Here is a 27,199-nt window from a genome sequence, read left to right as displayed (position 1 = left end):
GTGGCATGCAGCCAGGGTGAGCATTGCATACCAATAACGGCGTGACTCGCTCGGTGGTACAGTCTGGATAAGAGGGAGGGAGAGAGGAGGAGGGTGGTGGTGGGGAGCTAAGGAGGAGAGGAGAGGAGGGGGTCTTGTCACGAGATGCCACGTCATCGCAGTGTGTGGAATCTATTTTTAGCAGCGTAAACAGAGGGATTCCAGCCCACTGATCATGGCTTCACAGTCAGGGCTGAGTGGTGGGAGGCTGGAGACGCTCTGTGGTGTTGCGCTGGGATGTGAATGAACAACGCTTGTGTTTAGTCCCCGACTGTCTGCCTTTCGCTCTCACTCCCGTCCCCCTCCTGCCGCCATGGCCTGTCGGGGAGAAACACTGCGCCACAAATAGACCGACGACCGTCTGTCGCTTTCTCCGCCTCGCTCTGCTTCACATGCAGGCGCATATGCGCCGCGTCTCTCGTATGGAGCGTTGAAGCGGTATCACCAAATGGTGAAAAAGGAACCATAACCACGAATGACAATTATAACGGGATTTGCGATGCATTCTGAGGCACACAGAATAAATACGGCAACATAAATGACATACAATAATCGGTCATATAAAATGTTACACTTCAGTCTCTGTGTCGAGCTTGACGCGTTACATAAGTTGCAAATCTGTGTTGCACATATTCTTTTGCACATTTTTGCCTAACATTTGCACACTCCTCAGTCCATATTTTGCACTTTTGATCCTCCTCATTTTTTAACACTGTGGAGCTCTTTTAGTCTGGCCATGAGATGATTCATCGTCTTTTGAATCACATTTTGTGATACACATTTATGTCGTCTAAATTGACAATAACAAGCATGTACTTCCTCTGATTAATCATATAAATCTGAATTATTTTGCACTAAAGCTCTTAATTACATGAGAAAATAATCTATTCTCTTTATACAGCGACCCGATTCCTCCAATAAATTGTCCTTTTTAAAGTCGTGAATGCAAATTTAATTCATGTAATTCCCCAAATCAAGTTTTATTTTTTTATAATTCTAGTGCAGCAATTTGTTATTTATTGTTTCAAGCTACAGACGCTGATGAAAGTAATTACAACTCAACAAAGCTAGAAATGATTCAAACCTGAAAGCGTTCCACTTGTATTTTCATAATTCTGCATTACTGTTTTGCACTGAAGTAAAGTTCTTTAAATATGTCTTCCACGTCATGCAAACACAACACGCTGTATATAGACTCACATTGTCGGGGCTTACAGCGGTCAGTCAGATGGGGCGAGAGCGTTTTAAATATAGATCCACACCTACACGATGTCCCCGGTTGCTCCGGTGTGGATCGTTCCCGAGAGTCTTAAAGCTGCCACGTTCTGGCCACGTTTGCGGCGCTCGTGCGGTGTGCTCGAGCACTCACTCTAATTAACGATCCCCAGGCTTTGTTCAGGTCCAGCGAGGCGTTGTGTCCTCATCAAATATTCAGACGCACAGACGTGTTGAGTGGTATGGATGAGGAGGAGCCACCTGCTGACCTGACACCTACAGCGTCACTCTCTGTTAGTTAAAAGTCATCTCTGTTTCCCCAGAGATCGATTCATCCGCAGATTGACTCTGAGATGAATCGATCTAGAAAACGTCCATCTCAAAGTCCAAACAAAGAGAAGCAAGACACCTCCATAAGATTAAGAGGCTGAAAAAATGCATTTTCGGCTATTTTTGCATCAATAATTACAACAAAATAGTTGATTATTGGTCTGTCGGTCGAATTATCAACTCGTCGACGAATCGTTGCAGCGCTAATAAATGGCACTTAACACAAAGTGCAGCTGAGGCTGATGGGAATGTCATTAGATTTGCAGGAATTTAGTCGTGAACCATTGGACAAATATTGGCTGTGATGATGGTGCTCGATGCAAAGTTAAGGGATCCCCAAAGTTACTGCAATCGATCCAGTGGATTCATTTGAAGCTACATATATCAACTTCAGGGGATGGATCAACTCAGTAGGGATTCATCCTCTGCGTACAACGAATCCTGTGCCAAATTGTAGATATTGATATCAGATATTTCGGGCTGCAGCTGTCCTGCAAACGTCCGTGTGACGATTTTTGTGAGCGAGCAATGCAGCTTGCCTCAACAGACACCCATTCTGTTATAGCCGTGACGTCACCAATGTGAGTAATCCAGAGCACGCATCTGTAGTCCTAATGGATGCTTAATCTCTGTGACAAATGAAAGTGGACCGAGCGTCACCGCAACCGGAGAGCGTGTGCCGTGTCCCCCACGTCACACCGGCTGTATATTAGCCGGCCTCAGAGGCCTGGAGCCAGGCCAAGCGGTAATGGTATTGGCCCGAAGAGTGGAACTTCCCCACGTTTTATTATTGGGCCTTCAATCTTCCCAGCTGTCTTCCTCTGCTTTCCTTCTGTTTCCTTGTCTGTGTATCGTTAACAGCAACCCCTTTTCCTCTTCTGTCTTCCTCCACCTGCTGACCCTCTTGTTCCTGCATGACGGTATGTGTGCGTATCACTGTTCAGGTGTCACCTCTCAAATTTAAAACCATCACACATCCGTGTCATCTCTCCCCCTCTGCGTTTCCTCCACCGAGCCTCCGTTCATGCCGGCGAACGTGGAGGCGGGACTCTAAATGGAGAAGAAATGATGTGCCGGTGAAGTTAATTGAGAGTTGTTGAAAGATGCGGCGGTCGGTGGACGCCGAGGCTGCTTCTCTGATCTCGACAGCCCGGCTGCTTCCTGCTCTCTTGAAAACGCCTCTTGGAGGCGATTCGATGAAATAGTTTGCTGTTTTTCAAAAAAATACTCTGATTTGCCTCCTTGCAACGAGTCGGATGAGACGATCGCGTGTCCGTAAAAAGACTTTGTGTTGAGTAAAACTGTGAGAGGGACACGCCATGTGATCTAACAGCAGGTGGTTTACCCGCGTATTGGTTATCGCTTAAGGCTCGTTAAGACTGCATCGCCAAAGGTGACAACGGAGGCTTTCATCCCGTGTCAATTGGTTTGTGCTTGTTTGATTCATTGCACATTAATTTGGAAACAATACACACCACTAAACCTCACGATCAACTGAAATCCAAAAGGGCTTCATTACTGGTTGTCAGAATGCACATGTTGCATGTTCCTACATATGAACCTGTTTTATGCAGATGACACAATCTTGCCTGCATTCATTTTAATCTGTTTCGTCAGATCTGTTGAGTGATGTTTTGTAATGTGTTCTGTGTGTGTGGCTTAGTTTGCGTTTGTGTCTCTCTGCTGTACTTGGGTCTGAAAAGAGAGATTAAATAAATATACATTTCTACGTAATGTTGCGTTTAACGCAAAAAAACATCAAGGAGCAATTGTGAAATCACAGATTGATATGTGGAATTATTATTATTATAAATATATTTTTTAAGAAATGCACTTTTATTAAGCTGTATAATACATATCAGATGCATAGTGCCAGATGACTTGGTCTTTAAAAAAGCCTGCATAAAAAATTGTATAATCTGGTAGATGTAGTCAATAGGTTCCACATAAAGTGATCAAAATATAAAGTTTTAATCACTCTAATAACGTGGAATTATTCTAAAAGCTGCTGGTGACTTTAAATCTCAGCTAGAGAAGATTTTTTTTTAATACCTAAACCAAGCAGCAGGAAACTGTCCATATAAATCTGTTATCCCCATCCCTGAAATGTGGGTTTTTAAGTGTGGCGACACCATTACAGATGCACGAGTAACCGAAGGCCCAGATGAACGGGTGTGAGAGGCGATTAGCTGACCCCCCTTCCCTCAGACAGTGATGCATCGCCGCCATTTACCCCAACACAGAAAAAGCAGAGCAATTTGAGAAGCATCACAACTAACCCCTGCTAGCAGCCCCTACACCACCACCACCATCACGCTGCTCTCCGCCTGCCCCTCCCCTCCACCTCCACCGCCGCCCTGAGCTAAAAATAGCTCGTCCTCTCGCATCACCCAGCCATCGCGTCACGGTCGCGTTCACTCTCATCTGCTGCCGACGCCTCTTTTTTTTAATGTTGTGATGCTTTGACGGCGTCAGATGGGCACGCTAAGCTGCGGGTGAACATGTTGGGCAGCCGTTCGGGAAAAGAGATTTTGAAGCAAGGTGTTTTTTTTTCCCTCGTGTTGATTTGTATTTTATTCCACTCCTGTTGCAGTTTCCTGCGTGTCTCAAACTGGATTGAGGAAGGAAATTGTTTCGAAACATGACATTTTTTGTGGAACGTGAGCGTGACATTTTTTCACAACACACTCTGTTTCATAGAGCCGAGTGTTAGTTGTTAAGCCCTGAATTTGTGTCGCCGTGCGTGCCTCGTTTAATTTACATCAGCAGGATATCGTTGAGTCTCATCTCGGATCTTTCTCATTCACAGGAAGGAGGAGTGGAAGGAAGACGTCGCTGGAGATGGACTGCAGGTCAGTGACAACATCTCATATCGGTCGTTTGGATAAACAAAACAAATTCCGTCAGCTTATCAGCGGCGGGGGAAGTATTCAGACACTAAAAGACAAGTAGCAGTGATTCTCAAACCCTCCAAAGGGTCACAAGCTGGTCAAAATGTTCTTGTTACATTTAAAGATTTAATGATGTAGGAAATAAATGCTGCTGCACAAATTTGCATGCATTTATTTAGATTTCTTTTTCAATTTTCAAGCATTTTAGGGCCCAACTACACCCTGCTTTACGATTTTAAACCTGCTTTAATCTTAATACAATACTTTTTTTTTTAAAGTACAATATTTTCTAACAATTAAGCGCAACCTCCATATAAGTACTTATTGTATTGAAGTACATGAATGCATTCAAAACTTTCCACCGCTGCCAAATTAGATAATTTCTGAACTATCTAACCTCACAACTCGGTGTGACAACGAAATAGAAACTGTAGAAATCCGCTGGGAATACAAACAAAACACATGCAGCAGCAGCAGCAGCCAGCGTGACGTCCCGTCAGTAACATCACAGGAGTCGACGCTCCGTAAACCTGCAACCCGGCTCTCTGTTTGATGAACAGGATGAGTAACAGGAGTGTCTGGTGTGGAAAGACGCGTTTGACAAGATCACAAATTAACAGCTGTAATAGTAGCAGATGTGCAGAGGTTGATTCTGTTAAGGTGTGTTCTGCTGATGCTCAGATAAAGTGTGAGTGAGTGTGTGTATGTGAGTGTGTGTTGGGGCGGGGTACCCATCAACGAGTCACTTAATTCTGAGGCTGTACGTCCCCGCAGCTCGGCGATAAAAACCAGCGGCCAACACAGAGGAGGAGGAGGACGCTGTTGCACAGAGCTCGTCCTCGCTCTTGTCCTTGCCACGACGGGAAAACATTAAAATCTCTGAACGAGTTCACCTTTTTTTCCCCCGATCCATTGTCGCGAATGTCTTCGGGTTCATCGTCTGACGCCGGACTCACAAAGTCTCGCGCCAGGAGAATGTGTTTGAAAACGTCCTTTAAGGTCAAGCGGCGGCGACTGAATCCCCCACAGAACACACGTCTGGCTGCAGGTGGAATATTTTTAAACCTCAAACCCACTGAGACGCATCGGCTGGATGTAATTAAGGAGCCGTTTATGAAGCAGACATGTGAGTCACAGAGTTTATCCTACGCTTCGGGTCTCATTCGAAGGAAATAGTTTCAGATTCTGTCTCTCGTGTACCTTCACCGTTACAGAGGGAAGCAGCTGATTTTTTTTTTTCCATAACTGTTGGACATTTTGAAGAATGCATTTGACGAGAGTTCGATGAGATGAATACCACTCTCATATCTGTTCGTTAAAGTGTGTGCTCAATGGTCATTCACAACATTGTTTTTATCCCGAAAACGTTCACACAGAACGTAAATCCTACAAAAAAAGCGAGGAACAAGGGTTATATTTCCGAGCTTTCGCACCACAAATAACGTTATTTTTGAGTTGAGACAACAACATGGAGGCTCAATAGTTCGGACCAAAGTGGCAAACTTGATCACTTCTTTGAACCTCAACATAGACAGCTCAGAGCAGAGTTCTTCCTTTCATACCTTTCACAATAAAAGCCCAAGACATATAATATCACATGCAAGTATTTCGCTTTGTTTGTGTCGTATATTTGTCAGCGACAAAAAATCCAAATGCAAAGTTAAACACATTTTAACGTGACCAGATACCATGTTTAGCCAGTGCAGTTGTCTTGATGCCAAACCTTACGCATGAGTCATGTAAAGTGTGTGAAGGCGGCTGCAGCGTTCACACATAAGTGTAGGTCGTGGCCGCGGAGGCGACTACAGTATGCAAAGCGCTCACTTTTGGCCGTTCACTCAGTGGAAGGTCCAAAGAAAACAGCAGTGTTCGCACCATGCAGCCGGCTCATGCAAATTCCACGGTCGACGCAGGTGAGAAAAAATACTAGACGCCACGACACCACGCAAATAGATGCATAGCGAATCAGATGAAAAGGACTCGTTCTCTACTGCAGCTCACTTTCAAACAGAACGGCTTTACTATCACTTTTAGAAATAATGGGGATTGCGATAAGTTATTGTTTCACTGAGGTAAATTAAGTATAATTTTAAGTATCCTTGATCGTAGTTTCCTGTCGATAAATCAATTTGTTTACATAGCTTTTAATGCAAAAAAAGGACAATATTGTTCAAATTCGAATTTACTCTAATATATATTGTGGGGTTTTGGACTGATAGACCAATTTGCACTTGTTTTATGTCACTTTATAGGAATCAATTGAGAAAACAATGGGCAGATAAATAGATGCAGACAACAACCAAATGATTTTATTACAGCTGATTCAGACAGGAAAATTATACATATAATGTACATACACTTTTTAGGTTTGTAGACGATCTATTATATAAATTAAAATCTATTAACAACAGATTAATTGTAAATGCTGCTCTGTGTATGTGAAATGTGCTTATTGAGAGAATTATATATTTAGAATAATACTCTTAATTTAACTCTTATTCTCTTCCTTCTTATTGGAAACAAATCCCTGTGTATATTTATTTGTCCAAAACTAACTTGACGAGGGGGGAAAAGCATCCGTGGAGAAGCGATTCTGGCCTCAGCGGTGGAGAATGATGAACACAGAAAAAGGCAATCAATCCGATGGGCTGCACCGCCGACCCGCCGCATCACAATAAACTCCACCAATGGGGCTTCAGCCTCATGCGTCTCCATGGTAACAGAGCTTCCTAAGTCCCGAGGAGGTGGAGACAGAGAGAGAGAGAGAGAGAGGGGGGATAAACAGTACAGAGGTGGACGAGGGAAGAAGAGGAAGAAGAAGAGGAAATGAAAATCGATACCTTCTCTTATTTCACAGTAAGGGTTTTTAAAAAGCAAAGCTCCTTCCCGATCAGAAGGGGAGGGGGCGAGAGGGGCGGGGGTGCAGCCGGCGGTGGATTGGCTGACGGCAGACGGCAGAGGAAGGAGCGGCGTGCAGGGATGGGGTGGAAGGATGTCGGGGCTGCTGGTCTCTGTGGGACCGGGATCTGCAACAGCCCCTAAAGCCTCGGCTCTGTGCATCGGTTTTGTGGTGTTTCCTTCCGGCGAGGTAAACTGCTTTTCTTTCACTTGCACGTTCACAAAACCGCAGCAGTTTTGGTGATGTTGTGTGAAAACACAGGTAAATTTAGAGGCTGGCAACATGGATGCTTGCCCGTTGTGGACTGCGGGGTTCACACGAATCCAGACCGGTGTGGAAAGGAAGAAGAAGAAGAAGAGGAGGTGGAGGCTTTGCAGGTGGCTGCAGTCCGAGGTGGGGACTCAACGGCTTTGTGCGTTTCCCTGCGATGGGGGGGAAATTATACACATGAATGAGACAAGCAGTGGATTTAATGTGTGGCATTTATTTGTAAGGATTAGAGTGATGAAATGTGGTGTTGCAGTGAAGCAACACATGGTCAATGGTCATGTTGGGCGGTTGTGACGGCTGCACGTTCTCTTGAGTAGTGGATGCTGATGTGACGAAGCCAAATCAATCAAGGAGACACGAGAGGAGACGAGGAACTATCGTCTGAATCGGACGATCTTCTGCAATCGTTGATGTGTGCATTTTGTTTTGGGTGATCAGTGTGGTTCAACCACACTGATCACCCAAAACACTGTCGATCATCTACGGCACGTTATCCAGCCAATTACAATGAGAGATTTGACGAACGCAACCAGAACGCATGCACGACGCAGTACTCTACTTTTGGGATTTCACGAAAAACCTTGTGGGAATTGGCTCTCGGTGTGTTTGTCATTCACGACCCGCCCGTGTGTGTATGCAACGCGCCGTCTGATTCATGTTCTTCAGATGGGAAGGATGCTGTCGTGTGTGTGTGTGTGTGTGTGTGTGTGTGTGTTATTATTATTATTAAAAGCAGAGATGACTCCTGTCAGGGGATCTTGTTCGCGCTGCACGACTCGTGAAGCTCTACCAACCGCTGAAGAGCCGAGTCGGACGCATCCCAGCGCTGTGATGTGTAAGAACGCCGCGATGCATCGGCGTCTCGCACATAAGTACGCTCGAGAACGTCAAATTAATGAGCGACATTTACAGATGTTTCATACTCTGTCTGTATCCCCTTCTGTTCTTGTGATATTGATAACTGATCGAAAATGCGTTTCTGTTCTGAGGAACTTTGTCGTAGCTTTGATTTTTCATAATGAAACGTGATCAACGCATTAGACCATTTGGATTTCAACGCAACGTCATCGCTCAACGCTCATACATCGTTTTGTTTTTAATGCTCACATCTAATGCTATTTTTTTCTCATCGTAGCATTATCTTCGTGCTAATATTACTTTTCCATGCTAACAAGTGCAACCGATACTTGTGCCGCCTGTTGATTTCTCACAAAAAACAAGCACCAACTTTGTGCAAGAACAAAAACTGAGCTAAAGCAGACACAAAAGCAATTGCATATGAATAATTATGTTGCTCCATATTGGCAGAATTTGTAAGTAGGCAACTGTTGTCCATAATAATTCAACAAGTGGCAATAAGTCAGTGTTGAGTTCACAGCTTATTTCCACTTTCTGTACACATGGCATCTATTGCTTCTGTGCATCCGGGGAGAAGGATCCTCCTCTGTTGCTCTCCTAAAGGTTTCTTCCTTTTTCCCTCCGTGAAATTTTTTCTTCTATTTTTTCTTCTTCTATTTTTTGGGGGAGTTTTTCCTCATCCGATGTGGGGTCCCGGGACAGGGATGTCGTATGTGTACAGATTGTAAAGCCCTGATAATAACTGCGATAATAACTTTTGCGTCTCTGAGAATGTGATCTTTTTTAGAGCAGCGGTAGCTGCAGAAAAGCTCGCAAAGCACAGAGGGGCGAGTAACTATCGGGCTCCAGAGACGAGCTCTCTCGGCTCTCAACATTCAGCCTGAGACGTCCACGGTGTGCTTCTCTCCGGTCGGGCGGCGGGGGTTTGGAGCTCAGTCTGAGCAGCAAAGTCGCCCTTCGGGAACGAGCTGCTGGCAGGCGGTGCTGTGTTTAATGGACCGGATCTGTTGTCGTCCGAGTTGAATGGCTCTTTGTCAAATTTGATGCAATTTAGCTGAAGGCTTTCTCAGTCCGCCGTCACGCAGTACTGAGATTGGGCGGAAGCTGGCAGCCAGTCGCCCTCTTAACGGGGCAGACGAGACGTTCACTTTCTTTGACTGTGATTTTCGACTTTGAGCTCAATTAGGAGGCCCTTTTAAATTTAACCAGCGGACTATGGGGTTCTTTGAAATTTCCCGGCGGCTCCATGAAGACAATCTCCTGTTGGATTTCGTTGAAAAAAAATGTTTTTTCACGGCGGCGGGTCAATTTTGAGCTTGAGTTTTCCACAGAGGCCGATCTTCCCGTCCAATGTGTTTATTGCTGATGCCAAACTTTATCCGTTAAACAGATTAGAGTGGATGGAGGTACACGGGGAAGGCAGAAAGCTCATTTCCCCGCGTGCTGCTGTTTGGCTGCTTCGTGGGAAATTGGCCAAAAGCCCAAGGGAACTTTGTTTAGGTTTGACGCATCGCCGGTCATTCCCAAAGTAGTGCGAGGGAACGGAGCCATAATCAGAAAGAGTTATGAAAGGAGATAAAAAGCATTACATCATATGTTTTTAAATGTAATTGAAGTCTCCCATTATTTTTAATGTTCCACTTTCAGGGTTGAGTGCTTGGTTTGTTATAGTGATGGAAAAAGCTTATTGTGGCTTATGTTGTTACTGGTATCCATTATTGAGTCGACTAAAATACACACACGCTAATGTTCCACTGCATGACGATAAGGGACCAAGTGGAAAAAATTCTGCTGCACTATAATCAAGATACTTTATTTTTATTGTCTCATTTTTGTTGTTTATGTCTTACTGAAGGTGGGCGTGTCTTATTGAAGATGGGCACATCTATTGAAGGTGGGCGTGTCTTATTGGAGGTGGGCACATCTATTGAAGGTGGGCGTGTCTTATTGAATGTGGGCGTGTCTCTGCACCGATCCCTATTCTTTTCAACAGGCACATGTTCAGGTGATTTTCACCCGACGTTAGTGACAGAGGCTGAAAACATCATTTTCATCATGTTTTATTGACGATTCCCATTTATTATACCCCATTCTGAGCCTTTTTTGATATCTGTTTTTGTATTTTAATATATTTTGATGAGTATTTTTTATCAGGTACACTATATCGGTGAAATATACCCGACGTTAGTGATGGCGTTCCTCTTTGTAACAGCAGTGTTCTAGGGTTAAAGAAACAAAAACAGTGAGCCGAAAATGGGAAAAAGTTGGCCAGACTTTTCCCCGCTCTGTAGTATCTGGTGCCGTGTCGGCCACTAACGACTGTTGTCACTATTGATTCATTTTCCAATTAGTTTCTCGACCCACAAGAGTCCAAGTTTTGTTCGACCAACAGTCTTTATTTCTAGTACCATTCCTTTTCCAGTCAGCCCTCCTCAGTCCTCATTATTCTCCGGTTAATGTTTAATCTTTTTTTTTTTCCAGCTGATGTGCTGACTCACAGCTCACTTAGCTGACGGAGACACACAAAAAAAGGCTGGATCTTCTCGCATGGCTCCGTCTATCTGTTTGTGTGTCGGTTCTCATCTGTCTCTGTCTCACATTCTGCTTTATGGGGATTACGGTGTCTCTATGAATAGCAGTTCTTCTGTCGGTCAAGGACTTGTTCTTCACGCCGCAGCTCGGTGAATAAGGTTGTACGCTACGGCCTCTGGATTCGAATCTTCACTCGTGGTGCTGCAGTTTTATTGTCTGTATTGCTTAAATGAGTGCGTCGTGGATTAAAGAGCCTCGCTGGGATTCGAAGGTCGAGACGAGTATTCTTGATTCATGATGGTAGATTCTGCCTTGAACACGAGGCAGAATAACCTTTTACATTATGACATTTTTATTGATGCTATTGAGATATTTTACACATAACTCTACAATTCAAGACTTCAACAATGAGCATGGCACCAAACTATTTTCAGTTTTGTTTCAGCATCCCCGTCATGCTGGGTTTTCCATGGTGATTTAAACCAGACGAATAAATAAATAGACATACTTTAATGAAGTAATGGAAGAAACAAGACTCCACATGATCTATGTGTGAGATGTTTTTTAATATATATATATTAATCCTGAAGAGTTGCCAAGAGCTGATCAGACCCATAAAGACATTAAAATTAAGTGAATATTGTCCAATGTTCTCAAGGTGATGAATAAACTCCTCTTGACTTATTTTTACAAGTATAGTGGGTATAATCAAATTCATATTTTCACCTTATGGTGTCAGATAAAACGTTAAAGTTATTCTAATTCCAATCCTCAGAGCCCAGAGCAGCTGAAATTAAACATTTTAATACATATTAAAAAGCTAATGGTGCATGTTGTTGGCAGGAAGAGCATGCGGGCGACTTTCATACTGTACTTCCTGACCTCCACGGTTCATCTGCTGCAGCTCGACCAAACATGCATAACCTGATCATGCACAGATGGACAGAAGGTGGGACACAACCTACACACACACACGCACACGCACACACATGCACACGCTTTCCAGTTGACATGTCGGCTCCTCCCCTTTTGCCACTAACAGCATCAGATTGACAGTCCTTAAATCTGAGATTAAGGAGCCGTTGTCATGTGACTCCTGAACCTCCCTCTCTCTCTCTCTCTCTCTCTCTCTCTCTCTCTCTCTCTCTCTCTCTCTCTCTCTCTGTCTGCTTTTGACGGATCACACTTTCACACTTTCACTACTGGTTGGATGGATGTTGGAGTACTATTTTACTCAAAAGTACAGAAGTAAAATCAACAAAGTGTCAAAAGTACTTATAATGCAGAAAATAATTTATTTGCTTTTGTTTTATTGAGATGATGTCTTTGTTTGAGTCCTAAAAACTGAGTGAAACTAAATGTGATAATGCAGTAAAGATATTTGTGTTTTGAAATTTGAATCACCTCTATTTTTAAGATGTTCCATAAATATGCGTCTCTGGCTTAAAACAAGAAATAAGAGCAGCGTTAGAATTATAGAAAATAAAACTTGATTTTAGTAAATCAGTTGTGCATCCATAGGTTGGAATATTTTGACATTACCAGCAGATTATTCCACCTTTTTTTACTTTATTACTTTAAAGAAAATACGACTTGAAGTAGAGACTAGCTGGTGAGGGGTTTAGCAGCGAAAGAGACGGATCGATCCCACGGGAGGTGGTGGAGACCAAAAACGGAGCTGAAAGAGAGATTACTGGATTCTGATTCGTCAACTGGCTCGACCACAAAGACTGCTCATGAATACTTGTGCTGCTCGGGGACAACTGGATGTGGAAATAAGAAACTTTTTCACAAAACAAGTTCAGCAAATTAACTTAAAAGGCGACAAGTCTGTGATGCGTTACAGTTTGTTTCTGCTGCCCCCAAGTGGCCACAAAGCAGTTCAGAACAAAAATCATTTGTGCTCGTAAAAAAGCATCATATTTTACAAACCTATTTCATAATCTGTGATATAACTAGTAACTCCAGCTGTCAAATGAATAAAGTGCAGTGAAAAGCACAATATTTTCCTCTAAAATGTAGTAACAAGTATAAAGGAGAAATTGTAATACTTGATCATACCTGCCTTCAAAAGGAACACTGACCACAACTTGGCTGAATCTTCAGTGTGCCGACACAGTTGGGATTTAGGTTGCTGGGGGATTTCAGGCATGATGCTAGGTCAGTGGATTACCTTGTAATAGATCTGCAGGAGGGCTGGAGGACACACACACAGGAAATGTTGGCTTGTGTACAAGGGGGGAAGTGGGAGAAGGGGTGGGGGGTAATCCTTGAGACAAACATGCTAACTCCTCCTCTGCTTTGTAAGTAATGCTGGACGCTAAATTCTACATATTCTTAAACCGGTTCTGGTGCGTTCGACCCACTGAAAGGAGGTTTTCTTGTCTCCCCAGGCGTGAATAGCAATGACTCCCATCCTCGCTGTTTGAACATGCTGCTCGGGTAGCGGAGCCCACCAAGAGGAGCGTCGACCACGCTTTTTTACACTCCGGACACACGAACGGGCGGCGTCGGCCTGACTCCAGCACAACCATGCTGATCAAGGAGTATCGCATCCCCATGCCGATGAGCGTCGAGGAGTACCGCATCGCTCAGCTCTACATGATCCAGGTGAGCAGGCTTTCCCTTCGGACGACAGCGACCAGTTACAGGTACAACTGGTAAAGTATTTTCCTCGGAGGGCAGGTTTTGTGCGTGAAGGTTGGGAGGGAAGGGCGGGAGGGCGAGAGTTTAAAGAGTCGTACTGTACCAGAACAAGAGCGGTGAACAACACGGTCAAAGGGCCACGGGGCCGGTGTCGCTCCGCAGGCCAGATGGTGCGACCAGATGCCCGTGGATTGTGTTTCATTTAATAATTTTGTGCAAATCCCCACTCACACACAGAAGTTAAATATATATATATATATATAGCTCCCAAAAGAACACCCACTGAAAGAAAGATGAGGAAGACGGTATTTTGTTCAGCGAATAAATGCAGAAAAATCAAAACAAAAAATGTGATTTTTAGCCATAGACAAGAAAGTCTTTAAGTATGTGTGAATAAAAAAAATAATTGAAAATCCATAAAAAAAGAACCTATAAATCTAGGAAATGAATTTGTCATTATGTGCATTATATCACTTAAGACTGATTGAATCATTCAGTTTGTTCTTAGTGGAAATAAATCAACAACAATGTTGTTTGCTTTCATGTTTTTGAGACTTTGTTACTAAGCATGTGCAGTAATTATTAACATAGTTTATCCTACAATAGCTTAAATACACAGTTCTTTATAATCCTCTATCATATTGAAAAAACCTCAGGAAGAAGGCGTCCCTCTCCCCAGACCAACGGACATACCATAGATGGCGTGTGTTCAGAATAGAACAATAAAATAAAATTACAGTACAAAGAATCACCGTGACTAAACAGTAGATGGACTGTAAAACCGAATATGAAGAAAATGGAAGCAAACCTACATGCATGCATGAAAAAAATTTCCAAACAAACAATATATCAGCTTTAATAATGCATCTTATTACACACACACACACACACACACATTCTCCTCCTCCTCCCGCTCAGCGTCACAGCTGAGTCCCGGTTACCATGGCAACTGGTGACATCAGCTGCAGCATGGCATCATTTGTTTGTGACTTGGGCGGAACGAGAGAGAGATGGAGAGAGAGAGACAGAGAGAGAGAGAGAGAGAGATGGACTGACGTGATGGCGTTACCATGATAACGTGGCGCCCGGCTCTAAATGTGCTTTAAGTTTCACGCATCACTCGCGCTCAGGACACAGGGCTGGACACAATAACGCGAACGCCCTCGTGGTGTAGTGTTAAACGGGTTGTAATGCATGACTGTGTGCTCGCGGTTCACAAAATAGCACCACAAAGCTGATTGCTCAATTATTATTATTATTTCTTTTCCCCAGAGATATTTTCAGCGCTATATTCTCTCCATCATTTTGTCCACTTCACAGCTCCGTGTGTGGGTTCTCACGGCGTCTTCTTCTGTTGTTGTTGTTGGTTGTTTTTTTTTTCCACCACTGAACCGACGGTTTGATGCATGACTTGAAAGGCGAGCGCAGCATTTGAAAAATGGCAGAATGGGTAATGTATTTGGTGTGTGAAGCCGGTGATAACGTTTGATGCATGAGGGTCCTCTGTTGCTCTGGTAGGACTGTGTGTGCGCCTGAGGAGGGGCGTTGTGTACCCCTGCTTCATGCTAACCTTGCGGTGTCGCATAAATTATTCAGGGGCAGCTCAGAACCGAGACCCTCAGCAGAGCCAGACCCATTATAATTCAACAGAGTGGTTGCACGAAGCTTGTTGCACTTCTCAAATTGTACACAGATCTGTTTTTCTCTGACTGCTTTCTCTCTTTTCTTCGCTCAGATTTCTTTCTCTTGAACTGTTGGTTGTTTCAAACTGGATTAATCTTTTCATCACTGCTTTGTATTACATTCAAGGTCTTTTTAATTTAAGAGTATCCCAATAAATGACTCGTAGGATTCCTGGAAATGTTACAAATTTAAAGGAAAGAACAGCTTAATTGAAACCCAAATAAATATGTATTACAAATTAATTTCGTATTGGTAATGTTGTTGTTTACATATGTTGAATAATATGTTTCATAGGTTCGACAAATGTCACATTTTTGCATGTTGAGCTAACCTGCTGTGCACTGGACTCTCTAGGTTACCCAAACAATGAATTACAGTTGATTAATTGATATTGAACACTCTCTTTTTTTTCCTATAATTAGTACCAAATGACAGGAAAATGTCTGAGTAAATGTTTGGGGAGATTATTCAGAAAACACGGACCTCTGAAGTTAAGTGTTACCAGGAGTTATTTCTTTATATTCAGTCTTTCCTCACCTGCATATTTAGTTCCTGTTTTTATCTGAAACATGGGGGGAGATATTTCAGCACCACGGACAGCGCCATGAATTTATTATTATTTTGTGTGTGTGTGTGTGTGTAGTGAGCAGTAACCTTATAGCTTATAGGAATACATCAAGAGAGAAATAGTCATTTATCTAGACTTCTATACAACCAGAGGAATCGCCCCGTGGAAGTCAAGAGAGAGAATGCAGCTCTAACACATGAAGCATAGATTTCTATACAACCACAGCTTGTCGTAGAGAACCAGCCCCTGGTGGTCAGGAGAGAGAATGCAGGTTGAAGATTGGCTTCACTCCTTGAAACTGAAAGTTGCTGATTCATGTTTTTATGTGAAACTATTGGAAGGATTGCTGTAAAAAACAATAGTGAAGACATTCATGTCCTTTAGTTTCTTTGATTTATTTGTCATTGTGAGCATGTTTGCATGCTAACATTAGCAATTAGCTCCAAGTCAAGCCTAAGAGAGCTGCTGAACACGCTTTGCTGGCTTCTTTCGTTCCTCAACAAGTGTGTTTTTGTGTGTGTGTGTTCCTCTGATTTTGATGACAGCCAAACAGCAGAAAACAGCCACCTCAGCAGCAGACGCAGCACCCTCTGTTGTTCGCACGTGACAGTTGTTTTTGAGTAAAGCAGCGCAGAGGGAATTGAAGGTCTTACTAAAACTGCTGACTGAATCTTTAGCTTTAGCTTCTCAGTTGTGGTTGTGTGCAAGAGAATATATTATACCATCCACACAACAAAGACTGGCATAGCTGTTGTTTTTATAAAGATTAATAAACCTCAAAGTCCCTGGAGAAATGCTGTATAGTCAGATCCTCTCTCCTGTACTGCAGCAGACACGAGGAGGGTAATTTAAGGCCCTTAGCTCCTCACCTAAATTACATTACCTGCTAGATTACAGCAATTTTCCAGCTGTTTGCCTCCTCTGACCTTCATTACTGATATCACTTCCCTAAAGTCTTCAGGAGAGGCGGCGCCGTGTTCAATCTGAGCTCTCATTCTTGACCCCCAACACCTCACTCTTGCTGTTAATAATGATCGCGATGATTTGTATTCGCGTTGTGCCATAACTCGACCCGCAGCACATTACAATGGAAGGAATGAAACAGCTTTTCAATCATCGGCGTGGCAGCAGAACTCAGTATATCAACCGTGCGGTCGTCTCTCCGCCTCAGCGGAAAGATTGAAGTTTGTCGGCCTGTGCAAGCTAAGATTTAAGATTTTAATTAGTTGATTTAAACTACAGTGCATTAGGTCATTTATGTTTCGGGGCACCAGTTGGCAATAAAGGCTGCGTAACGTGGATGTATTGAAATATAACTATGGTTGTTTTATAAATATGACGAATAATTCACATATAGACATATTTGAGTGCTGTGATTTACATGACTGTATATCACACTGGTCTCAGGCAATCTGTATGCTAATGAAATAAAGCGAAGAAGCACTAATAATCAGACTTATTGATGAGAAGAAATGTGCTGTTGCAGACTCTCATAAGAAGGATGACCAAAAAATGCGGCTGATGTGGAAACAGATTGACTTATTTGGTTCAATAAAGGTAAAACAACTACTATTATTTAAGATATTTAAGGCTCGTCAATTAATTTATTGCTCAAATGACTTTCACTTTTTTTCACATTTCCCAGCAAAAATAGCTAACTTACAAAGAAAAGCAGCACAAGTTGGCAGCTGTAAACGGAGGTTGAGGAAATCTTTCCTAATTATTTGTAGACAGACTAATTGATTAATTAACGCCTCATTTCACCAGTTAATCGCTTCGCCGTGAACTTAAAGGTACGAAATGTGGCTCCCGTATCAGATCCTAGAGGAGGCCAATATATATTTTACCAGCCGTATAAACACTAGTTTACAGGCGGTGCCAGAGAGCCTTCATAAGGAGATGTAGTGTGTTTATAAAAAGATGCTGTAATCCACATCACCCTCTGTGAAGCAACAGGCTTAATACACAGCTCAGTGTTACAGGATCTGTCGGGTTGAACCATCTGCTGCTTTTTTAATAGGGAAGGAAACCTTTGATTTGACCTCCTAAAATAGATTATTTTAAGTCCTGAACTCATCCGTAAAAATCAAAACAGTTAGTTTGGATTATTTATCACCGGAGGAGAGGAGAGATGAATAAGCGGCAAAGAGAGCTGAGGAGGAATAAAGAGGATGTGACTGAAAGAAAGAAAAGAAAAGCAGTTTCTTCTACTTTTTCCGTGCGGCGGCGCTTTTTTTTTTCTTTATTTCTTTGCAGCTCATCACTTTGCCTCTGCAACATCATCCATCCAGCTCTGCGAGGGCTTTCACATGGCTGGACGAGCGTCGGCTGAGAGACAGCAGTGAGGGTCTCAGGGGTTTAATTTAAAGCTGACGGGAAAGGAGGGCGGCCGTGAGGATATGTGTCAGGCAGCCGGGGGCTGGATGAGGTTGGATTCTTTGAGCATGGGCTTACTTTTTGCAGAGTTTGACTTAAACTAAAAAACACGTCTAAAACAGTGTGATAAATTATAAAAATGTTGCTTTGTTCGTCTTTAGTAGGCCGCTTGTTGCTCCGCCTGTCATTGCAGAGCTTTACTCACAGAGTTAACAAAGCAAATGGAGAGCAAAGGAGGAGAGACTCCTTTTTTCAGCTTCCCTCAGTCATCCCTGTGGCCGGCATGCTCATTAGCCGACATGCTCGTTAGCCGCCTCAAGTTGGAGCAGATAATCACACGCTTTAATCAATTCATCAATTCATTCCAGTTATGGAACACTTCAAAGGTCTTGCTTTGCTCTTCATATGCACATCAATCCTCTAATGACACAATATCCACTGCTGCCATAAAATATTGTCATCTTAGACTTTTTTGTTAAATTAGTGTACTGTACGCTATATTCATACTATATAGTCATGTATATTTCATGTACATGTCATCCATCCAATCAGTTCACAGAGTGCTTTACTCATTCATATAATGTTTATATTTTGACTTGTTTGTTCACGTACTTTGTGTACTTGTTGGTCTTTATCTGTTCAGTTGTTTTTTTTGTCCCTTTCCCTGGTTTTATTTAAGTAAGTACATTGAGAAAGATGTATGATTTCTTTCTGTGTGCACACATAATTGGCCAATAATGTTAATTCTGGTTCTGAAAAGTACAATATGAATTTAAAAATAAGGAATAAAGAAAAATTCAATTTTCTTTTTGATTTTTTTAAGTCTTACTTAATGAATCTTTGTTCCTACTTGCTTACAACATGAATCATCATAAAGCTTGAATTTGTAAATGGCATTTTAAGTACAAGCATTTTCTTTTCTTTTTTAACTTATTTTCCTTTTTTTACTTATTTTTTACTTTTTACTTATTATTATTTTGGTGAGTCGAAGCAGCTCCTCCATCTCCTCCCTCTCTGTATTTTCACCCGGTTGCAGAAAAAGAGCCGCGAGGAGAGCTGTGGCGAGGGCAGCGGGGTGGAGATCCTGGAGAACAAGCCGTACGAGGACGGACCCGGAGGATCGGGTCAGTACACGCACAAGGTCTACCACATCGGCAAACACATCCCGTCCTGGTTCTGTGCCATTCTGCCTCAAGCCGCGCTCCGCGTGGAGGAGGAGTCCTGGAACGCATACCCATACACACGAACCCGGTGAGGACGTAGGAGGATGAGTCATCACACACACACACGCACACACACCTACACACACCGACACACACACACACACACACACACACACACACACGACAAAAAGAGACGTTGCAAACATTACATGAAGTGATTTTTAGGCAGCTGGCCGTACTTTAAAATTGAAACTGAACTTCTTAGTCATACATCTTTGTTAATGGTTTTCATTTTATGACTTCTAGATTCATAAATTGGTGAAGTAAAACTCACTTGATGTTGCTGATGGGGCCTTTTCTTTAATTGGACCAATTTCAGCTGAATAATCAACTTTTTATATCCTCTCCTCCAGTTGACTTTTTTAAAATTAATTTTTGGATTAATAGACCAAATTTTCACAGCTTGGTGTATTCCTTCAAGTCTTTATTTTTTTCCTTCGTAAACTGCCAAAGCGATGGAGGAAGCTGTTCCAGGGACACATATTGTTTTTCTTCAGCAATACATTTCATCAAATTAATAACAATCATTAATGAATAATAACAAACCAAAGTCAATACAAGCTGTAAAATTGCCTCGTGTGAATGACACACAGGAGATGTTAAAGATATAATATAGCACATACCCTGGCTACTTAACTTACACACACGTAGGACACATCAAGGCACTTTTTTAATAATTTGACAGAAAGCAGAAGGAAATTAAACAAACGAGCCCTGACTAAAACTAAGAGAGGGATTACAAACTAAATAAAGAAATGGACAAAAATGCACATCCCTGATTCTAAGTACCCGTTTCTCTTTTTGTTCCTCAGGTATACCTGTCCCTTTGTGGAGAAGTTCTCAATTGACATTGAGACGTATTACAAGCCGGATACTGGGAATCAAGTGGACGTCTTCAACATGTCTTCTGCTGAAAAGAGACAGCGGACTGTGGGTAAGTCCACGCACACACGAGGACACGCCCACCTCCGATTTTTAATCGTGAGCAGCGTTAGGAGTCGAAATGTTCCCGCCGGCATGTGCAGTGAAGACTCAGACGGTGAGATGTCGAGGGAGGCGGGATGAGGCAGACTTTGTGTTGAGCATCTGAATACTAAACTCCACCGTGGTGCAGACACATAAAACTCTCGCACACCTTCTCAGACGGGTGTCGTCGTGACATCTGTGCCGCTCACGCCCCCGCTGCTCACACCTGCATCAGTTTTAATGCTCATTTGTTCCCACACCTTTGCAGACCCTATAGACATCGTGAAGGACTACATCACTCCTCACGAGTACCTGGTGGAGGAAGACCCGAAGCTCTACCAGTCCCTCAAAACCAAACGGGGCCCGCTGTCGGACGACTGGATCGAGGAGATCAATCAGAACCTGGGCGAGTGTCCCGTCATGTGCGCCTACAAGCTCTGCAAAGTGGAGTTCAGATACTGGGGCATGCAGTCTAAGATCGAGCGCTTCATTCACGACGTGGGTAGGTATTGCACATGGTGTGTGTGTGTGTGTGTGTGTGTGCGTGTGTGTGCGTGTGTGTGTGCGTGTGTCTTCAAGTGTGTTTGCGCTCTTTGAGACAAGTGACCTTTAAGGCAATTTCTTTCTGTTTCTCTTCATATGAAAGTAAAGTCGGACTGTTACCCCTAAAAAGTTAGTTATGTTCCTGAGAAAACTGAGAATCACTTTTGTAAAGTATGAGTATATATCCATGAAAAGTCTGAAATCATTTTAAAAGTTTAAAGTTAAGCATGAAGACTTAGAGATACTTATAATAAATTTAAAAAAAAAACTAGAGTGAAATGGTTTTAACCCTAAAAAGTCAAAGTAATGATGAGTAACTCTAAACAAAGACATTGCACATATGGGGAAAATACAATCTTAAAAGTGGAGAGAAATTTTGAAAAGTTGGAAATAACCTTGAAAAATAAAAAATAAATTGAGCACACAACCCTGACAATTCAGTGCTGCTGCTGAAAAGTTGACAATAAACAATGACTATAAAAAGTCAGGGAAAACAAATGTGGAAATGCTGAACTGTGGGAACAACAAAGTAAAACATCCTTGAAAAAAATGTAAATAATCATAAAAAAGCAACAAAAAAAATTGTAATTATTTTTTTTTCTTTTTCTGACTCGTCTCCAGTTATACTATATATCTCTCTTGTGTTTTTATACATTTTTAAAAGAAAATAATAGAAAATGACATCTTGAAAACTTTGAAATTACAAAAAAATATGATAATAATAACCATGAAAATATATAAGTATTAACTTGAATACTTCTTCCACCGGTCCTGAGTATCGCTTTAAATAAAAATGAGAGTAAACAATTACTCTGACAAACAGATTTGGTATTCTTGATCTCAATGACGTTACCTGAGTCAACAAAATACTTTCCCAAGACAATTAAGACATGAAAAGGCAATTAAAGGCCAAATTAGGCAAACAGAGCAAAGTTATTAGATTAATATCCCATGGATATAACCGCTGCCACATTAATAAAGCTTGTCTGCAATATACAACCTTCATAACAAAGACAATATTTTAGAACTTGTGTGTGATAATGAGCTCTGAGATGAATCTTTGAGAGTGAAGCTGATATTAATTAAAAAAAGGATAAGTTCTGTTAAAGCGTGTGTGGAGGTGGCAGCGGCACATTCTGTGGTTGAAAACGTGTTAGACCGCGGAGTGAGAAACCCACGAAGACGGAGCAGCTGCTGCTTCATTAGCCTGGAAGTAAACGCTGTGAGGGAGCGAGCGGAGGGCCGCAGAGTGTAAACAGTCTTAAATCACAGCGGGGAAACAGAAACATCGGCAGGAAATTAATCCATTCTGCTGCGTTATCTCACGGAGCAGACTCCTCCTGCTGCTGCCGCCTCTCAGAGACTTTACTCTGGAACGTACCTTTGGTATTTAGTTTTACCTGTTCGCTCACTATTACTCTCACTATTTCTCTCACTACTCCTCTATACATTTATAGATGTATGGATGTATACTGTGTGTGTGTGTGTGTGTCTGTGTGTGTGTGTGTGTGTGTGTGTATAGAGAGAGAGAGAGAAATATTTTTATATATATATATACATACATACATACATACATACACACACATATGTATGTATCTATATATACATACACACATGTATGTATGTATGTATGTATGTATGTATATATATATATATATATATATATATATATATATATATATATATATATATATATACACACACATACACACACATATGTATGTATGTATGTATGTATCTATATTATGTGTATAATTAAGTCCTACAAATATTTTTTATATTTGCTGCTGTAAAGATATTTTTGTTCAAATCAGTGGTAAAAGTCCAAAATTTGATCGTAGACGTATAATCAGATACGTGTATTTCAAGTATTAGAAAGAAAAATACTCCACTTATACTTGAGTCCTTAAATATTTGAGATATGTTTTGTTTTTAATTTTAGTTAACTTTTGTAATTATTATTTTCTGAATGTTCTTTTTGCTTTAAAAAAACAATCAGCAGATTCCTACACGAGACAAAAACTAACAAATATTTTTTTTTAAATTCTGTTGTGTGCTTCTTTTATCAAATTGTATTTAATATTCATGCAGCTAGATAGAGATAGAGATGTCAATCTGTCTTCTATAAATGAAACCAGCGAGAAGTTACGGCCACTTTTCTGAATCATTAATGCTTGAAATATGTTTCTTTGTTTGTCTGGCTGAGGAGACGTTTGTGCGTCTCCTCGTGTCTGAAACTGAACCGACACCTTTGCTCGGGACCTTTACCTGACATTTTTAACTGTGAAGCTCTGACAAGACATTCTGTTCCTGCCAGCCATAACTATATATCCTTAAGGTTAACCCACTTAAGTTGATTTATGTCACGGAAATATGATTTCTTCTTCTCTGGAATGCCAATAAATTCTCGTCGCTGTGCTCGCAGGCCTGCGTAAAGTAATGGTTCGAGCCCACCGGCAGGCGTGGTGCTGGCAGGACGAGTGGTACGGCCTGACCATCGAGGACATCCGGCAGCTGGAGCTGGAGACCCAGGTGGCTTTGGCCAAGAAGATGGCCCAATACGGGGGAACCGAGACCAACGGTTCTGCCGCCGACCAGGCACCGGGGGCCGAGGCCCTGGGATCGGCTGCCGAGGCGGAAGGAGGCGCGGGAGGAAAGCTGGGAGATTCGCTGGAGACGCGAGGGGAGCTCACCAAGCAGTGGTCCACGTCCTCCAGGTCCTCCAACAGGTCGTCCAAGAGAGGCGGTGAGGATTGTAGACACCGTTTAAAGAATATCAGTTAAAGTGAACGCTATGTATTTAGAATATGTGAATATTGCCAGACAGACCTTCATGTCGGGGAACTGAAGCCGTTATCTTCGCTCTCTTCAAAGTTACCGGACTCCTTTGACAAACCGGTTATTTTAACACACAGATTGGAGGAGTCTCTGCTGCTCGGTTTGTTCGTGTTGTAGTTTGACTTGTTGGTGAATCCTCAGTGCTCCTCAACCTTTTTCCCTGTGAAATGAGTTGTTTTTTTTGCTCTCACGAACCGCTGCTTTAAAACACCAAAGTCACACAACAACAAAACGAACAGACAAACCGATGGAACAGCAACTCCCGTGAGGTGAAATTCCTGCTTTTGTCAAAGCAGTCTGGTGTCTTTGAGGAGAGCATAGCCGACATCCAAACTACCCCTTTGACGTGCCGGCCTCCTGCTGTGTCGTGTGTGTGTGTGTGTGTGTGTGTGTGTGTGTGTGTGTGTGTGTGTGTGTTCACAGGGAGTCCTTCTCACCAGAGCATCTCAGAGTGGAGGATGCAGAGCATCGCCCGAGACTCGGAGGACAGTACAGACGACGAGTTCTTCGACGCTCACGGTAAAATCATCGCTCTCTGCGTGAAGCGACTTGTCAGCCGGCGGCTTTATTCTGTATTTCAAACATGCTCTTTTTTGTGTTTATATTTCAGTCCGGCCTCCCTGCTTCTTTATTATGACTCATCATTTACCGGTGTTATAACATCTGTGCGCACCTCGAGGTTTCCCTTCTCACCTCTGCTGCGTTTGCTTTATGTTCTCATGGAGGCCCGTAGTTTACTTTTTATTTAAGAACAATAAAGAGTGCAAGTATCAGAAAAGAGGTGAATAGGTTTGAGTGATGGGAAAATGTGTTATGGAAATAAAAGATAATTTATAATTGACAACCTGTCAAAATCAGATAATCGGAGCACTCGCATGAGAGCGTCGGAGGGGCGAGATGTATTTTTAATTCATGATCAATTCTTCTAAAGTCAGCTGGGGGAGGGCCTGTGGAAACAGCTGTTCCCTGCACACAGCAGCTGTTTGCAGCCTGCGTCATCCTCGTCGCGTCCCTTCTGTCTGTCCTGGACCTAAAGATCTGTTCACAAGCAGGATGAGAAGCTGCGTCTCTGTAGAATTACACAACGACTGCAGCAAACAACAGCAAAGCCACATGTTTTCTGGACGATTAAGTTATGTTGTTTTCTCACTAGATTTTCGATAAAGCTCAAACAAAGGGGATCAACGAGCAAGGGGCAAAAAAAAGGAAAATATTTGACGATCAGTCGAGTATATGCAAGACTTTACGAATGTAAATTCCTACTTAGAGTGGAAATTGTAAAAACAATAACGGTCTTGCCCCTTAAAAATAGCTGCCAGAAAGAAAGCCAAGTAATTGTATCAATAAATCAGATTTAAAAACAACAACAAAATGAGAAATACACCGTTTCCCAAAAATGTCTGTGTTATGAGATATATGATTGTTCTGACCCCCGGAGGAGTGTCGCATATTAATTGCACTACCTTTGTTTCTTCGCAGAGGACTTTTCCGACAACGAGGAGATGTTTGCCAAAGAGATCACCAAGTGGAGCTCCAATGATCTGATGGACAAGATGGGAACGATGGAGGTGGACGAAGCACAAGGCGAGTGAAGGAGCCACCCTCAACCTCACGCTCACGTTCAATCCTGTAACGAGGGGATAAGATCAAATAAATCATAGTTTAAATTAATTCATGTTTTCACAGAAATGTTGTATCAGGAGTCGGGCGGGGAGTACGCTGTGATGAGTAATGAGGAGAGGCAGATGGAGGTACAGTTTCTTAACTTTTTTCTAATTTCATTCATCGCTCTCTCTCACTCTCACACGCTAACACCCTTAATTAAAAAGCTTGTCGATAACACTCCTCCTCCTAAATTAGCTTTCAGTCATCCCGCCAGTGTCGTGAAATTAGGATCCACTTTCTGCTGCAGCCATCAGCTGAGTTTCATCTCACCAGAGACCGACCACTTGAACCATTAACTCTCAAAGGCGACGCTGTGGGATGGGCGGGGGAGGGGTGTGAAATGCAAAAAAGACATCGATCCGACAGGCAACGAAATGGAAGGCTGCATTCCACCTGCTCACTCTTTCTTGGCTTTTGCTTACGTCACCTCGTATATCCCCAGATCACTTTCTTTAGCCTCACAATGATTTAAAAGAGAGACCATGTTATTTTGTATTAATTTACTGTCACTTCTTTCAGCATCTTTTCCTCCTGCACTTTTAATCCGCCCTGCTCTTCCCTATTAACACTGTTTCCTTCCTTCTTCTCTCCTCTCACCTGCAGGATTGTTCGTCTCAGCAGTGTCTCCAGTCGGCCAAAACCCACGTCCTCGTTCTGGTCCTGCACGGCGGCAACATACTGGACACTGGCTCGGGTAAAGCCGCTACAAAATCCTGCAACTTCACTATAAAAGTCCCACTTGCTGACATTTATTCTAACTTCCAACTCCACGGGTGGCTTTGCAATGTGAAACGCATCGAACCTACGAAGAATTATCACCTGAATCTGCAGTTGTCTTCGGCTTTAAAGCGTTAAAAGCATCTTTCAGCTCATTAATTTGGTTTGGCGGCGTCAACTTTACTATATGGCTTCACTCACAGATTTCACAGCATTGTTTCCAGCGGCAGGCAGCTGTTTTCTTGGTAGAAACAGACAAAGTTAGAGCCGAGCTGGTGTACATAGTGCAGCATTTACCAGCTAAAAAGAGGGATATTTCCCTCGGGAGTTGGCGTAGACCAATAAAAAAAAAAACAGACTTTGATTGAGAGAGTCTTAACTCTACTTGCAGTTTGTTGAGCAATGCAACTTTTTATTTTTTTTGCAGGTGAACAGAACAGCAAGCAGGGAGACCTGAACACGCTGAGTGGCGCCTTCGAGACGGTGATGGGGGTTCATTACCCGGCGGCGTTGGGCCGCATCGCCATCCGGATGGTGCCCTGTCCTGCCGTGTGTGTCGATGCGTTCTCACTAGTCTCCAAGTGAGCCGTTACTCTTTAGTATTCAACAGCATTTAAACAACCCGCTGTGCACAGATGTCAAAACACGAGGACAGTTAACAATTCCTCCTCCTCTTCCTGTCTGCTCTGCAGTCTCAGCCCCTACAGCTACGACGAGGGCTGCCTGTCCAGCAGCCAGGACCACATCCCTTTGGCTGCTCTGCCTCTTTTGGCTACCTCCGCGCCGCAGTACCAAGACGCCGTCGCGACGGTCATTTTACGAGCCAATCAGGTGTACAGCGACTTCGTCAAGTCTCCAGAGGGAGCGTCGTTTAACGGCCAGGTCAGTGTGCAAACCTGGAGGCTCATATATCGTCTTTTAGGTCTGGTCATTCGTGTCC

The 27,199-nt window shown here is 42.7% G+C and overlaps 1 protein-coding gene across 9 annotated transcripts in view; it reads left to right on the top strand.

The window, feature by feature from the left end:
• LOC137783987 (membrane-associated phosphatidylinositol transfer protein 2-like) overlaps positions 1-27,199 on the top strand; it is a 63,459-nt gene that overhangs the window by 2,913 nt on the left and 33,347 nt on the right. For 6 of the 9 annotated variants that reach the window (XR_011077372.1, XR_011077371.1, XR_011077370.1 and 3 more), the window contains exons 3-14: positions 4,394-4,436; positions 13,428-13,644; positions 19,344-19,558; positions 20,343-20,464; positions 20,765-20,998; positions 23,465-23,785; positions 24,301-24,396; positions 25,357-25,461; positions 25,564-25,628; positions 26,146-26,236; positions 26,687-26,840; positions 26,952-27,141. Coding sequence is in view for 5 of the 9 variants with exons in the window: in XM_068574377.1 (XP_068430478.1) it covers positions 13,567-13,644; positions 19,344-19,558; positions 20,343-20,464; positions 20,765-20,998; positions 23,465-23,785; positions 24,301-24,396; positions 25,357-25,461; positions 25,564-25,628; positions 26,146-26,236; positions 26,687-26,840; positions 26,952-27,141 (1,671 nt within the window). In the remaining 4 variants the exon portion in view is untranslated. Of the gene's footprint in view, positions 1-4,087; positions 4,126-4,393; positions 4,437-7,478; positions 7,564-11,877; positions 11,984-13,427; positions 13,645-19,343; positions 19,559-20,342; positions 20,465-20,764; positions 20,999-23,464; positions 23,786-24,300; positions 24,397-25,356; positions 25,462-25,563; positions 25,629-26,145; positions 26,237-26,686; positions 26,841-26,951; positions 27,142-27,199 lie in introns of those variants that run through there. The other 3 variants (XM_068574374.1, XM_068574375.1, XM_068574376.1) reach the window with 3 other exon arrangements.

This window comes from Clinocottus analis, unplaced genomic scaffold (genome assembly GCF_023055335.1).
Source record: "Clinocottus analis isolate CAN_PGR_092001 unplaced genomic scaffold, fCliAna1.0.p SCAF_13, whole genome shotgun sequence".
NCBI classification, from domain to species: domain Eukaryota; kingdom Metazoa; phylum Chordata; class Actinopteri; order Perciformes; family Cottidae; genus Clinocottus; species Clinocottus analis.
Note: the sequence above shows the minus strand (reverse complement) of the source record. Positions and strands in the feature narration are given on the sequence as shown.